The sequence below is a fragment of the Saccharomycopsis crataegensis genome (assembly GCF_037102585.1).
Source record: "Saccharomycopsis crataegensis DNA, jcf7180000000097, whole genome shotgun sequence".
Taxonomy (NCBI): Eukaryota; Fungi; Ascomycota; class Saccharomycetes; order Ascoideales; family Saccharomycopsidaceae; genus Saccharomycopsis; species Saccharomycopsis crataegensis.
The window spans coordinates 257,698-273,493 of NW_027043837.1; the positions used below are offsets into that span (position 1 = coordinate 257,698).

The following is a 15,796-nucleotide window of genomic DNA, read 5'->3' on the forward strand; positions in this document are numbered from 1 at the left end:
TTATCGCGAAGCTCTTTCCTGTACTCATTTCTATTATTACTATTGTTTCTGTTCCCTTTTAACAGCTATCTATCTATATATTGCCATTGTTATTTTGGCCTAACCCTTTGTAAGTTTTGGCAAAACTTGTGCTACAAAAATATTATCTAGACTTTTCTATTTTGAGCAATTATGCTTCAATATGCTAAATAAAGCCAAATTAACCATGACACCCTATCATTTAGTGTTCTAATAAATTTCCTTAAATAAATAATCCAAATCTTCAATAGGAATTGAGCATAAGGGTATTAGATTGAAACCTCAACCGTAATAATATTCATAAATAGAGATCACAACAGGCTACTATATATAAGACAAATGTCCCAAAATATATCTTGAAGCGAATTAATTTATTGCTTATATGGGGAATTTGTGTTTTCCAGCCCAAGCAAATTATCCACAGGCCCTAAAATTTACCAAAAGGGGTTGCTTCATTCATAGAAAATGACCAATGCTTCGCTCCATAGACTCCAATAATTTTTCCTTAGAGTCCCATTCATTTTCTAGCCATTTCTCCAATTTATTGGATCTAGTAGGAAGTCTTTTTAATGATCTTGATTTTATATGAACTCTCACCAAAATATTTGAAGGAAGATCCCCAACGAAATCTATCAATGATGGACAAATTTCATGCTTGGTCAACTTATCATAATAGAAAATTGTCAAGCTATGAAGGTGTGGGATGTTCAACCCTTTCAATTTTCTAATTGTTGCAATGGTTTTATTGAAATTCTTAAACCTTGGGTATAGTAAATGATTTAGTTTTGGCAAATAATATTTCTCGCCTTGTTTCTGTTGTAAGTATAAATCAGTTTTATTCCAAATGTTCACTTCGGGGAATAAAATTAACCATTCAGGATAATTATTGATTTCAAATTCTTGTCCTGATAATTGACTTTCGGTTTTTTCTACCGAATAATCACTGGTTTTCAATAACTTGTAAACAATGTCTGAATTATCAAGCTCCCAATTTTCATCATTGTTCACGATATTGGTAAGTAATCTGACAGTGGGGACTCTCCATATTGTGGACCAAGTGAAGAAGTTCAATCTAGGAGTTGGTAACTGTGTAGCATCCTCTATAGACAATCTTGATAGATACGCAATGATAAAAAAATCATTGATAGAACGATGGTTGACTACCAAAAAGTTAGTTTACGAAACTTGAAAAAGAAAAAAAAAAAGCTAGTGGTTCTACTTACCAATTAAAAGCGAAGATTCTGAGAAATCCAAATCATCGCCAGTTATCACGATTTCAATCTTGTTTTGCTCCTTTTCATTTTCAATTTTCAAAGTTAGTATATTTCTGGAAACAAAGTGAAACTCCAATCATCTTTCTAAGTGTTTCAATATCGGGAAACCAGACTTACCAAACAATACAAACATAATCGCCAAAACCCTCCAGCAGCGTGTCTTTTCACCAATAAAAACACAGAAGGAAATACAAGCGCCCCAAAAGTACAAAAGAATAACACCACATGATAGGCCATCCAATAACTAAAAATCAGAATGACAAATACCACCACCCTGAGAACTTTGGCGGTACTTAACTTGTATAATTGCCAAGGATAAATACCAATATGATCAAGGATTTTCATGATTAATATGTATAAGAGTGGCAAATATCTCAATTAATGAAATAAATATGTTTGTTAGTATTAGTTTTTTTACTCTTTCAATTTTTGGTTTTGTGCAAAAACGTTTTTTTTTTTTTTTTTTTGAGGTTATGCACCTTTTGCTCATTAGCACCAATGAAACTACTAACACTGTACATTAAAAGAATTGCAATATTCTTATAGATTAATAAATTATCACAATATTCAAGGGTATCTGCCGGAATTTATCACGATAATTTTGTTCTCCTTTTTGTAATTTAAAAAGAATACCAAGTTTGTGAAACCTCTTACCTATTAACTGTTTGCTTCAAGATCGCCCTGTGAACGACACATCAGTCAATTCTAGAGTATTACCCATGCTCTTTTCAATATAATAGCAGAGCTCACCTGAAGGCCGTTTTGTAAGTAATTATCCCATATTAGACCTCATACTATGAATATCACCGAGCTCTTGAAATTTACGTCACGTGGCATTATAATGACAGGACCCCTGTTTCCTATTTGGGATGCGACCCATTTTCGTGGGTCAAATGATCAGGGTATAACCAAATGCCATAGTTATCCAAGAAAATAATATAGATTGAAGGTGCTGTTTATAAAATGATTAAAGTATCAATGATAATATGCAAAAATAAAAAAAAAAAGAAAAAGAAAAAAAAATCAAGCAAATAAATGAGAAAAGAGAAAAAGTTAAATAAATAAGCAAAGGAACCATAAAGAATACCCTTTTATTTTTCTTTCTTCCTGAAATTTCACCATGACAGAGTCCCTCCAGAAGTCGCATGTTGGAAAAGGTAAGGAAAAAAAAAATATTAATAACGAACTGAAATAAGAAGAAAAAATCTGTAGATATGATTTTAAATTGTGTGATATGATGGATGGAGTTGGTTGAAATATAGATGAAGTTGATAACTTTGTTGTGGGAGTGGTAAAAGGGAATGTAATCACATGTTGGAATGATTAATAGCGACTGATTTTATTGGTATAAAACTCCTGTCCTTTTTTTTTGTTCTTAATTCTTTTCCAAAAGCCAAAAAATGAGCCCCAAGAAAACAGAAAACAAAAAACGAAAAAAAGGTAGCATTCTAATATCAGATTATACAATTGTCTTGAAGAGTATTAATCTTCCTCTTCACCGACAACACTAATCCAATTCTGTACAAAAATCGAAGCTCTTCTAAAACATCCCTGTTGATATTTTTCAAAAATTGCATGGTGATGGCTTTCGGCATGGCGGCACGCTTCTAAAACATGGTTGGCAAATGGCATTAATTGTTCTGAAGTGTATCCTGAATAATAAATATGGGCCTTTGTCCATTCTCCACGGTTTAATAACAATCTTGCCAAAAAATGGGCTCCGGCAGCACACCAACTTGGCAAAGCATCAACAAATTTATAATCCATGATCGTTACTTCTAACAAGTATTTTGCTAGCGTACGGGTTTCGAAATCATAGTCGTCTGCTTTACTAGTTCTTCTAAGAAAACTCATTGGTCCTGGCCATCCCATATCAAATTCAAGTACATCGATCATGAATTTTTCTGCTTTGATGATTTGCTCCTCGCAATAGACATGATCCGACATGGACACAATTTCTTTTAGCGACGGGCAAGAAATTTCTTCATATTTTGCAGCAATGAATAGCGCAACCGATCCCACTAATTGGAATCTATTAAGGGAAACAGTCCGTTTACTGAGAAATCTGTCAATGTAATTAATTGAAAGGAATAAGGTTTCTGGCAATAACTTGAATCTTGAATGAATTTGTACTAACCAATCTATCAAAGTGGCTCTCATGTACCACTTAATGTCATGCTGCAAAGTCATATAGTTAGGATCTGGCCGAAGTCTTAATTCCAACTTATGCATATAATTGAAAATTTCTGGGGAATATTCTGCAACCATCGAGGTCTCATAAGTATCTTGATCCTCTGGATCTAAATGATCTATGTGGAATTCTTCATAGATCTTGTAAAGTTGTTGGTCAATCTTTCTAGATCTTTTGATAACAAATGGTTTTGGCGGGGTATCTTCAGTAATTTCTTCTTCTTCTTCTTCTTCTTCTTCTTCTTCTTCTTCTTCATCATCATCCAAGGCTTGAACGTCAAAATCTTCTTCTACTTCCTGTTCATAATCTTCAGCGCGGTGGTCTAGATGATGATAATTTTTTTTATCATACTGATAATCATCATCGTCATCGATTTCCTCATCGGTAGTCACATCATCATAATCTTGACCATCATAAATCCTCTTTATTAATTCACCAGAATTCAAGTTTCCAGTCTCATTATCATCAGAATTAGACTGCACGTAATTTAAATTAGCATCCAAGTCGGTATCACTGGATTGGGTATCATCGTATTGGTTAAGGGAGGTATTGTATTTCATGGTGTGGATTGGAGGTAAAGAATGATCGGCATCATCAATGATTGTAGTGCTTTCAGCAGCAGTCATGGAATGTTTGGAGTTCAAGTAATCAGTCAAGTCATTGAGAGCCACTCTTTTGAGTTTTGGGAGTTGTTGATGTTGTTTTTGATTGGTCGAAGACTCGGATACCTTTTTAGGAAACGATCTTATTTGGTTTTCATTTCTGACTTTTGAGGATAACATCGTCAATGAGGTATTGTTGTTGTGGACGGTTATTGGTTATAGTATAGTACAATGTTATATGCAAAAGGGTATAATATAGATGGAATCTCACAAATTGAATTGGAGACTCTTAGGGATGAATTATGATCAGTGAAATGATTATAATATAATTTAATCCTTAATAATGATCCTGATATTGTGAAAAGTTTGAATGTTTTTGGATTTGGAGGAAAACAAAGGTTCAAATTTTAAGTGATTGTTATTTTCTTCTCTGTTATTGAAGTTGAATAGAAAATATTGTTAGCCACTGTCAATTTGCTAGATAATATAGTATAGTGCGATATTGATAGTAATAGGATATAATCCGGGACTTGTAGTGTTGTTCTGAGGATTACACAAACAGAAATGGAAGTATGCCTTAAAAAAAAACAACAACGGGAAACCCTGTATGAGTAATGTAGAAGCAGCAGCAGCAGAAAAACAACAACAAAAAAACAACAATAACGCAAAAAATTTAAATCAAAATGAAATAAATTATTAACAGTGTATTTGAAGAAAAGAAGATCTCATCAATTGTGTCAATTGGAGTGGAATAAGGGGGGGGGGAGGGAGGTAGATAAGATTGTGATTATTGTTCTTGATGATGATTCGGGTACTCTTCAAAAAAAAAAAAGAAAAATACACCGACAATAATTGTGGAACGGTTGTTCTGAATCTATTAATTCTGAGAGGGAAAAGAACAGAACAGAGGGGGGATAACCGTAATAATGACGATGAAGATGGTAAAAAAAGAAGGAAGAGAACAATCAAAAACAACTGAGAATTTTTGTTGGAAAAAAAAGTTCGATTTCAGTCTCATGCACAATGCTGTATATCTCACATGGATATACACCACGCCCCACCACCACCGTGTCGTTTCTCTATATCTTTGTGATTATTATTATTATATAAATATATATATATATATCCAGTATGTAATATCATACTAGTATATAAAACCATAGTAATATGAGATCATACTATCATTAGGGAGGACTTCCCTTCCTTCTAGCACGTCTTCCAACATAGAATAGCAGCCTTAATTGCTGCGGCAGGGAAACGACTAATTATCCCCGGCACCAGAACCTGCCTGGATTATCATATTTATTTATTGAAAGGTACGAGGCATGTATGTCAATAAGATCTCCTCTGTTTCCCTAGAAAGTACCGATCCTCAACCTTGTACACAGCTGTACATAACCATCCACGTTGGGGTCACCCAGAGCCTCTAAAGGAATTAAGATATCTATACAATACACAAATCATTCACGCATCATTCTAAAAAAAGAACAACAACAACAAAAACAACAACAACAACAACAACAACACATAAACAAAATATAGAAAAATAAAATAAACAAATTCATTAATTCATAACTAAATTAAATTATATTTACACAATATGTACATGCACTAGCAAAATAATACACACCTCTCTTCCCCCCATTACATCTATTTCTTAAATCTCGAGTTTTGGATATTAGCATCGTCAGCATATTGTAACAAAAGAGACATCATTTTAGGACATTTATCCTGTAATTCCCTAACAACATCCGCAGTATATTCATTCTTGGCTGCCCGGAACTTAACATACTTCACCAATCCTTCTCTAATTCCTACCAACGACTGCTTCTTCAAATATATCTTACCATTGTAAACTGGGAATTGGGTAATCTTGGAATTACTCCGGAGTTTTCTTGTAATTCTTCCCCCGAGTAATGCAATCTTCTTTGCTCTATTTGCTTGCTGAAGTGGCCTGATCTTCTGAATATAGTCGAACCCAGGATACAATTCTTTTTCCGCTAACATCAATCCTTCTTCAAAATACTGAATTTCTGAACAAAGCGTCACTGCTGCAATGTTCAAATTCCCCGGTTCAAATCTGAATCCACAAAGCTTCATATCCTTCAATAATTTTGGTAATGACCCTAATTGCCGATCATAAACCATTTGTTTGAATTTATAACTCAAAACCGGATTGAAAAAGTACCGCCATTCACGTTGAATTCTCGTAGTGGTTTTCCCGAATTTATCTCCTTTCACTGGTTTTTCTTCAACAGCTCTATTTTCTTTCAAAATCTGCATCATGGTGTCAAACATCAGATACACATTATTCCAATCTTTTTGCTCACCGTATACCACCATGGCATTTCTCATCATATTAATCGAGTCGGAGAATTTATGCCCCAATGCTTGAGAGTTATGATTTTTGCCATACGAATCCAAGATTCTTTGAGTTTGTGTGGCGCTCATTTTCTTGCCCACCACTTTGAGCAATTGTAAAAGCGATCTCATTGGGAATTTAATATTGGTTGGACCATCATAATTGGTACTAGCTTTCACCTCACTTCGGTTATTCAAAATTTGATCGATCAACGAATAAGTAACCGCATATCCATGTGCTTTAGAGTCAGGAACAATCAATGCTCTAGTTAATAAAATTAATGATCGATCTTTTGGACGGATACCCCTGCTAACCATAGATTTATATGTCCGAATCACTCCTCGGAAATCTCTACCTCTCATATATCCTTGCATCATTTCATAATAGTGAGGTTCAGTTGGTGCCGCTCCTTTCATAGTACTCATTCGGTCAAGCACTCTTCTGGCATGTTTGAAATCGTACAACAAACAGTAGTAACGGATAAAGACTTTAAATATATCCGGAGACAAAAACTCTTTCTTTAAAGAAACAATGTACAAATAATGTTCGAATTTCTTGATTTGTTTAGTCTTCAACAATGATGCCATGAAAACTGCCATGGTATTAGGACCTGGCTCGACATTATATTTTGATTGCAATTCCAGAAAAATCTCGCCAACTTTCATAAATTTTTCACCATTATAATATCCTTTCATATATATTGACATCAAGACATCATCAGGTTTAATGGTTGGATCCTTGCGAATTGTTTCCATGATATGTTCACATTTCTTATAATCACCAACATTTGCCACCGAAAACAATGCAGTAGAATAAATTTTCAAATCAGGAGTCGATGGGGTTCCATCAAGGGTTTTCACCTCTTCCTTCTCCATTAAATCCAACATCTTCAACACCACGTCCGGACGTTTCGTCCGACTATAAGATTGCATCACCATTGTCCAAACCGCTCTCAACTCCAGAGCAGAGTCTTTATGTAAGGTTGCTTCAGGGGCGCTATTCACCGAGTCTCCCATTACATGCATTTTTTTCTTGAATGCCATGTATTTTGTGAACCATTTAATACAATCCTTGAACCTACCAGTATAATAAGCTGATCTGATCATTGACATGTACACTAATGTCGAAGGCATCATTTTCCGCGATCTAATATTCTTGAAAAGTTCCAAGTTTTGAGAGTAATTACCTTTATAAGACAAGGCGTACATGGTGATCCCATAATGTTCGATGTTTGGTAACTCATTATGGTTGAATAAACCTTCGAATAATGCTTGCAATGATTTCCAGTCAGCCAAATTCCCCAAGGATCTCAACAAGTAATTAAACACTTTTTCGTCCTGCAAATCTTCAAACTTCATCGCACATTTGACCACTTCTTTGTAATCTTCATCCTGAACTAAATGTTTCAACATCACAAGCAAATCTCTAGGAGTTTTATATCCATCTGGTTTCCATTTCCAAAACTCTCTCATTAATTTTGAGTCCCTAGCAAAATGAGCGTTCGAAAGCATGGAAGACAAGAACTGTCCGTATTGAACATTATCAATCCCCAACTTTTCTCTGGATAGTGCATACCTCACCACATCTAGTGGCCAAGGGGCAATACGTAACCGAATAGCATCGAGAACAAGATGTTCATATTGGTATCTTCTGCTAGGGAATGCCAAAGTCCCATGTTGATAACTACATATCTCAATGAACATTCCCACAAGTTTCCCAAGCCGCGAGGTCACAGAATCTTGGCCCTGTTTATTATCAGCTGGGCTCTTCAATTCCAGAATCTTTACAGCTAAAATCTTCATCATATGATGTGTGACCACATGCGGCGTTTTAACACTGGTCATCAAGAAATGCAACATTTCGTCAAGTTTTTGGGATACGAATTTTGGCTTATTTTGAGGTTCAGTCAATTTATCGAAAAGTATCACCATTTCTTGGGTATGTAATTCCTTTATCGCAATTCCATTGAATACTGATCTTGCCAAGTCAAGGCATTGGGGGTTATATCTCAATTCTTGACGAACCTCTGGAGTGAGAAGAACGATCGGATGACAGCAATTTTCCCCTAAAAGCAGCGCAGCCGGTCCACCAAAATTGACCACTTGTGGAACTAACTTGGCGGAAGGGTTTTTCCATTTTGAGCTCCATCCCAGTCTGGCGGTAGATACCACAGCTTGGTCAGCACGGAAATTCAATTCTTGGATTTTGAGCTTTTCTTTACCTTCTTTGATTTTCATATGAATCAATCTTGCTTGTTCTTGCAATAAATCAAACTTATCATTAAATTCCACAGCATCATCGAATGGCAACATCCTGGCAGCCGCCAAATGAGGTAGTATAGTGCTCATTTGTTTCAGATCTTTTTTCTGTAAAACATTTCTGATAGCTTTCACAAGCCGATATTCCATAGGATATTTCTCCTCAGAAATCTCCGGGACTCCATTGTACTGCAACTGGCAGTATTCATTGAACAATTCAATATACATCTTCAGAGTTTCTGGTCTGACTTGTATATCATCAATCATGATTTGAAGAAATCTATTAATCAATGCCTCATTACCAGATAATTTTTCAATGACATATGTCATCAATGATCTGATAAGTTTTACTGACTTGACTGGGTTTTGAGAAACGTAGATGGTGGCAACCTTGAACAAGAATTCAAGCTCTTGGGAATGAAGATTCTCGATTTTCCAATCTTGGTAAATACCAAACCATTTGAATACCCTAGTGTCATTGGCAGCCGATGATTTTGACGACTGCTCAAGATTAGGGATTCTTGCCGCTCTTCTAGTTTCTGGAGATATAATCACCAATTCATTCACATCCGTGTTGATAAGTGGAGTAGAACAAAGGATTTGTGAGTTGATGACGGAATTGTTTAATGATCCTGCCCATTTAGATTTTCTGGCACTCATGAACTGGTGATCGGCCTTAAAATCATTTTGTTCCACCAGCACTCTTCCACCACTTCTCATTCTCATAAAGATTTGTCTAGCCCGTTCTTCATTATCATCAACGATATTGTTATCCCTAGATGATTCAACCTTATTTTCCATCTTGTTTCGGATTTGGACCTCCGCCACAAATTTCTTTTCCAAATCACTGTAGCTGTCGATTACTGTGGACCCGTATCTTTTCATCATATAATCTCTAAACAAAGCAAGGTAGAAGTCGACGCGGCGGCCTTGCTTTACTTCAACAAGCATGCCCTGTAAAAACTCATTTAGTAGAATGTCGGCATCACTGATTTGATGCGTCAAGAATGTGAACAACCCATTGATTTTTCTATAGCTGTTCATTGGGGATTGATCAACATTCTTTATGAATTGATAGAACAAGTGCCGGAGCTCCACTGAATGACAATTGTTTAAATTGTCGGTGAGTAGCGGAGTATTTCTATATCTTAGATTACGACGGACAGCAGCCGGAACTAAAATCATTTCAGTGGTTTGTTCAGAGGTTAACGAAGTGGTGACTTCGCTAGCACTCAATTCAAAATCGTTAATTTTATTCAACCCATTGAAACTTTCGTCGATGTTACGATTATGCTTGTTGTTGTTGTTGTTGTTGTTGTTGTTGTTGTTGTTGTTGTTGTTGTTGTTGTTGTTGTTGTTGTTGTTGGTGGTGGTGGTGGTTTTGAAAAGCATGGTGATATTATGATCGTTTTTGAAATCCAATTCTTCAAGCAGGATTTTCTGGCCACTCTTCAATTTCCTCAGGATTATTCCTGTAAGTTCTTGGATCGGATCAAACAATTCCCAATCTTTGGATGATTGTGTTTCACAGCTTGTTAAAAAATCCAAGCTTTTCGTATTCTTATCTCCTAAAATCTTTCCCAACATTACTGCCACAGAATATTCCAAACTTTCTACATCCGCCTCCACTGGAATAAAGCTGCCATATCGTGCCAAACACATTAGCTTGAACACCTTGGAGTACCAAAACCCACAATCAGGATACTGTAGCACATATTGTTGTAACACCATAAACAACTCATTCCACAACTCCATTGTCACTTGATGTTTTCTATCCATTATCTTCATCATTCCTTCGATCTTCAACATCACTCCTTCTGTAGCGTCTATTACGTGGGCCACGGAGTGTAACTCATCCAAATACTGACCAAACACTAACTTGATCTCTGAGTACCGCATTGGGGTATCAAAGGCAACCTCACCCAATGACTCGCATGAATTTTTTGGTTTTCGGGCCATTCTTTGCCTTCCTCTATTAACACGACCCTTAGTCTCTGAAGATATTGCAGCTGACGCCAATCTTCTGGGTATTCTCGATATTCCTTCGATATTCTGATGGTGGTGATGTAATGGTGGCCGATGGTTCTTGCTTCGTAGAAGCAGACCGAATGGTACCCTTACCACCGTCTGGTACCTTAATAGCTTCATTTATTCTGCTTGGTATTCTCTATGCTAACAAATCACTTTCTTTATTACAAAACGAAAACCCATCAATTATTTATCTGTTCTTTTTTTTCTTTTTTTTTTTTTGGGATCTTCGACGCTTTTCTATTTACTTCCACTAAAAGTCAATCAGCAAAACAATAATAATAACAATCAAGCAGTACCACTATAATATTTAGAACACCCGAACTTTTGGTAATAAACCCACTCCAACAATATATTGTATTGACAAACAATCAAACAACGGAGAGTTCGCAGTAAAATTTCCATCTCTGCTCAACTGATTTTTCATGCATAAAAAATATTTTTTGCACTACTGTCGCTACCCGGCCATTGGAGGGGATTCAAGTGGTATAAGCCGTTAGCCTCACTGTTGGATAATAAGATAGACGTCTTCTTGCTACTCAGAAAAAAATTGATTGTTAAATTACTTGTATTGAATTAATTGCATCAAATTCATTATTTGGATCAGTAATATATATATATATATATATACATATATATCAAACAAGTCGCGATTTTTTGGTCGGCAGCGATTTATTATCGTACTCTCCCATATCAAACATGTCATCCACTTCCTTCGCATAATCATCAAACAACGGGTTTTTGGGTCTCTTATTCCTCCACTGTATTTGAAAATTATCTCGAGGCATTGCCCTGTTGTCAGGAGTCCCTTCGAAAGATCGGGCAATCAGCACGTATCCCAGCCTGAAATCATCTGCATGATCCAATTTCGACTCATCATCATCATCATCATCATCAGTGAGGCTTGAGTAATGCTGTGCTATGATCAGTCTGCTGGAATGTTTCCCTTCATCTTCCATATCATGTATAACAAGACTCTGGTTCGAACCAATTGCGGGATCTCTTGATTGTTCCAAACTACTAAGAGCATTCCGATTTAGAGGATTTTGATCCGAGAAAATTGGGTTCATATTTCCTGAATTGCCATTTCCAATACTTTGATTATCAGTGGCATTGGTCAGTAATCCATCATCAGTCGCATTTTTGTTAGGGTAGCCGATATCGTACGTGCGTTCATCGTAATCATCATCACTCACCACAATGATAACCTTCCTGTCTCGAGTCGTTTTGGATGGCGAATCATGATCGATACTTATCATACTGGTGTCATTATTGTCATCCTCTTGGATAATATCGGCAATTGAATTATCGGCAGGGTTATGGGATACAGTAATGGTAGACGATCTAGACTGAGAGTTTCTTTTCCTCTTGGCATCGTTAGTATTATATTTGTAAGATAAATTCCCCAATGAAATGTTTTTAAATAATGACGAGATCTTGGTCGCTGGGCTTTTAGCTGTACTTTCGGGCGATAGCAAATTCAATTGATCAGGTTCAACATTGGCTTCTGGTGTATCAAAAATTCTTTTTAAAATCAAACTTCTTTCAATATTATGACGTCGTGAAGACTTTGATCTGGTGACCCGTTTTTGTGTTGGTGTTCCGGTTAGCTCGTGAGATTTCTTTGAAGATCCTCCACCACTGCCAATGAGATCCCCCCCTGACAACTTCAAGGGAGTCACAATAATTGGAACAGGAGGATCCATATCATCTTTGTCACTACTCTCATCATTATTGTCACTCTTGGTATTAGGTTTGATTGTATCTTTGAGAGATGCGGTTTTGTTAGGGGAGTATGACTTTCGTATTATTTTCGGTTTTGATATTGAGCTGAGTGTCGAATCTGACTGTGAGGCAAGTTTTGGCTGGGCTTTCAGGGTCAATTTTAATGCTGATTTTGGCTTTGATGTTGGTTTGGTTATTGATTTCGGTTCAGATGTAGGTTTTGATTTCGGTGTTGCTTTTCGTTCAGATGCTGGCTTTGACTTTTTTGTAGCATTTGGTTCTGCTATAGATTTATTTTCCAATGTTAATTTCGCCTTTGACGCCGATTTTGGTTTTGATGCCGATTTTGGTTTTGATGTCGATTTGGGTTTTGATGTCGATTGGGGTTTTAATATAGATTTTCCTGATCTTGGTTTTGTTTTTGACGTCGATTTGGTCTTTAATAATGTCTTTGGTTTTGATGTAGATGTAGATTTGCTTCCTGATACCGGGATTGAGACCTGTTGTTCTGTTGTCAATTTTCTTTTCGATGTCCTATTGTTTTCCAGTTTTAATTTTGGTTTTGATGCCAATTGACTTTCAGATCCCGACTTTTGCTTCAGCATTGATTTCGATTTCGACTTCTTTTCGGATATTGGTGCCAGGCTTAACTTTTCTTTATCCTTCGGTTGCTTCCAAGTCAAATACTTCAGATTGGCACCTAGTTTCGGGGCACTTTTCTTTTTTTTCGAGAGTGACCTGAGATGCCCATTGTCCTCGACGATTTTTCCAGTATGGATATCCACAACATCACCTTGGTTGTCCAAGTCGTACTGGCTATATTTCGCGATGATCGACTCCCACGCGTTCTTAATCTTATCATCGATTTGCCTCTTCCTTATCTCGTACTCTGCATTGGATAGCGAGTACACTGCAATTGTAGATTGTTCTTCCATCAGCAACGTATATCTGTATATCTCCTTTATCTTCACAAATGTCTGATGTTGGCATAATTTTAACAATAACATTTGCAACGATAATCTCTTGACGCCAAAAAAAAAAATAAAAAAAAAAAAAATTCCAAGCGCGTAATTTATGCTAGGTCCACGCCGCATACGCTTTACATTACATTAAACCGCATGTAGAAGTAATAACAAATCACTACAAAACACATAGATAAAATAAATAGAATACAATGTAAATTGGGAATATGTATAGAACAAAAAGCAGAAAACAAACAACAGAAAAAATAATGCGAACAGAAATCTATGCTTTGGTTAATTCGGCTTTAACCCATCCTTCTAACCCACCTTTAACAATAATATCTTGCAAGTTGGATCCCAACTCACCAACTTTTTGTTTCAACACCACTGGCCCATCTTGACCTTCGGTGACAGTCACTTCGGCACTGGAGACATCCCATGTCAAGAACCATCCAGTTCTTCTGGTCAATTCTTTCTCGGAACCACTGTATTTCTCACGCAACTTGTTGATCAAATCTGGGATCTCCAAGGTCAATAACGCATTGTTGATACTGTTTCTGGAGAAGATATTGCCAAAAGACCCGGCAACAATCAATTTCATATCTCTTGCAAGAATGGCAGTCGCAGCTTGTTCTCTAGAAGAACCAGTACCAAAGTTATAACCACTAATCACAATATCGCCAGCATGAGTCTTTGCTCCAAACTCGGAATCGTAGTTTTCCATACAGACCTCTGCCATCTTCTCCCTTGGAACATCATCTTGATAAGTGTATTTACCTGGGTAAATCCCATCGGTGTTAATATTGTCCGCATCACACAAAACCAATTCCCCAGTGATTCTCTTAGGGAAACCTTCCAAAACTTCAACCCCACTTGCACTACTAGCAGCAGCATCACCAGCGGCTTCTGGTTTTTTATTGATGGTTATCGACTTGGAAACTTCGCTAGTTTCCTTAACTTTTTGGCCCAACACTTCTTCCGGTGACCCAATCTTCCCCAAAATTGCCGACGCGGCAACCACTTCCGGTGAAGCCAAAAAGGCTAATGCGTCTTTAGACCCCATTCTACCTTTGAAGTTTCTGTTGGTAGCACTGATCCCCACTTCACCAGGTTCTAATAACCCGGTACCCAAACCAATACATGGTCCACAACCGGCTGGTAAAGCAATGGCACCAGCATCCATGATGTCTTTCCAGGCACCGGAGGCTTCAGCGTCCTTTTGGACATTGGAGGAGGCGGCAGCAACGTAAAATTGCACCCCTGGAGCCACTTTGTGGCCTCTAATGATATCTGCGGCAGCCTTGATATCGGATAAACGTGAGTTAGTACATGAGACCAAATAAGCCTTGTTAACCTTCATGTTTTTGTTGGACAAGTCGGTGAGCGAGGTCGAGACCTTCACGGAGTTTGGCCCAGAAATGAATGGAGACAAAGTGCTCAAATCGATAGTCAATGTCTTGGCATAATAAGAGTCGGAATCAGCTTTGGTCAAGTTATTTTTCAAATCTTGCAAGGTCTTTTCGTTGATTCTTGGGTGGTTTGGTCCCACTTTCTTCAATCTGTTTTCGTACCATTCAATGAGGGTATTGTCGACTGGGAACAACCCAGAAAGCGCCCCCCATTCGGTGGTCATGTTGGCAATGGTCAATCTGTAATCAATTGGCAATTCCTCAATGTGTTCACCAGTGAACTCAATGGCATGGTTCAAAACTTCATCGTTATTGAAAATACCACACAAAGAAACAATCACATCCTTACCGGTTACCCCTTTAGGCAATCTACCTTTCAATTCCACTTTAGCAACTGGAGGGATTTGCCACCAAGTTTGACCAGTGGCCCAAATTGATGCGGCGTCGGTTCTGACAATTGGGGTACCGAGGGTACCCAACCCACCATAAGTGTTGGAGTGGGAATCCGAGGCCACCACCACGGAGTTTGGGAAAGCGTACCCTTCTTCGATCATGATTTGATGGCCAATACCTCTGCCAGCCGGGTAGAAATCCACACCGTGTTCTTTGGCAAAGTTTTCAATGTTCTTGTACTTGGTCAAGTTCTTTTCCGTCTTATTTTGCACGTCGTGATCTAAAGTCATGACAACTTGACGGTTATCCTTGATTTTAGAGGCCCCTAAACCTTTGAATTTCAACGCCACTGGCCAGGTGTTATCGTGGGTCATACAATGACGAGGCTTCACAGAAACATAGTCTCCTGAATGGACTTCTTTACCATCTGGCAATCCAACGGCATAACGTTGCACAATTTTTTCTGTCAAGTTCTGTCCCAAAAGGGTTTGAGATGAGGTTGAGAACCCTCTGAGGGTTACAGCATTCCTCGATTTAGAGACTCTTTGGACTAGGTTGAGCATCTTTGAAATGT

The 15,796-nt window shown here is 37.4% G+C and overlaps 5 protein-coding genes across 5 annotated transcripts; all 5 read right to left on the bottom strand. All coding sequences in view use genetic code 12, as the record gives it.

Annotated features, from left to right (window-relative positions):
* Positions 1–474: 474 nt before the first annotated feature.
* MUM3 (Mum3p) lies at positions 475–1,637 on the bottom strand (the record flags this gene model as incomplete). Its single annotated transcript, XM_064999112.1, has 2 exons — positions 475–1,118; positions 1,616–1,637. 2 exons carry the CDS (start codon positions 1,635–1,637, stop codon positions 475–477), a joined length of 666 nt encoding a protein of 221 aa, XP_064855184.1.
* Positions 1,638–2,774: 1,137 nt separating this feature from the next.
* On the bottom strand, positions 2,775–4,265 carry DASC09_055280 (cyclin family protein; the record flags this gene model as incomplete). Its single annotated transcript, XM_064999113.1, has 1 exon — positions 2,775–4,265. One exon carries the CDS (start codon positions 4,263–4,265, stop codon positions 2,775–2,777), a length of 1,491 nt encoding a protein of 496 aa, XP_064855185.1.
* A 1,470-nt stretch (positions 4,266–5,735) lies between these two features.
* PET309 (Pet309p) lies at positions 5,736–10,853 on the bottom strand (the record flags this gene model as incomplete). The annotated part of the gene is made up of 1 exon (XM_064999114.1): positions 5,736–10,853. One exon carries the CDS (start codon positions 10,851–10,853, stop codon positions 5,736–5,738), a length of 5,118 nt encoding a protein of 1,705 aa, XP_064855186.1.
* A 518-nt stretch (positions 10,854–11,371) lies between these two features.
* On the bottom strand, positions 11,372–13,393 carry DASC09_055300 (uncharacterized protein; the record flags this gene model as incomplete). The annotated part of the gene is made up of 1 exon (XM_064999115.1): positions 11,372–13,393. One exon carries the CDS (start codon positions 13,391–13,393, stop codon positions 11,372–11,374), a length of 2,022 nt encoding a protein of 673 aa, XP_064855187.1.
* A 310-nt stretch (positions 13,394–13,703) lies between these two features.
* LYS4 (homoaconitate hydratase LYS4) lies at positions 13,704–15,785 on the bottom strand (the record flags this gene model as incomplete). The annotated part of the gene is made up of 1 exon (XM_064999116.1): positions 13,704–15,785. The coding sequence occupies one exon, from the start codon at positions 15,783–15,785 to the stop codon at positions 13,704–13,706; it is 2,082 nt and encodes a 693-aa protein (XP_064855188.1).
* Positions 15,786–15,796: the final 11 nt, after the last annotated feature.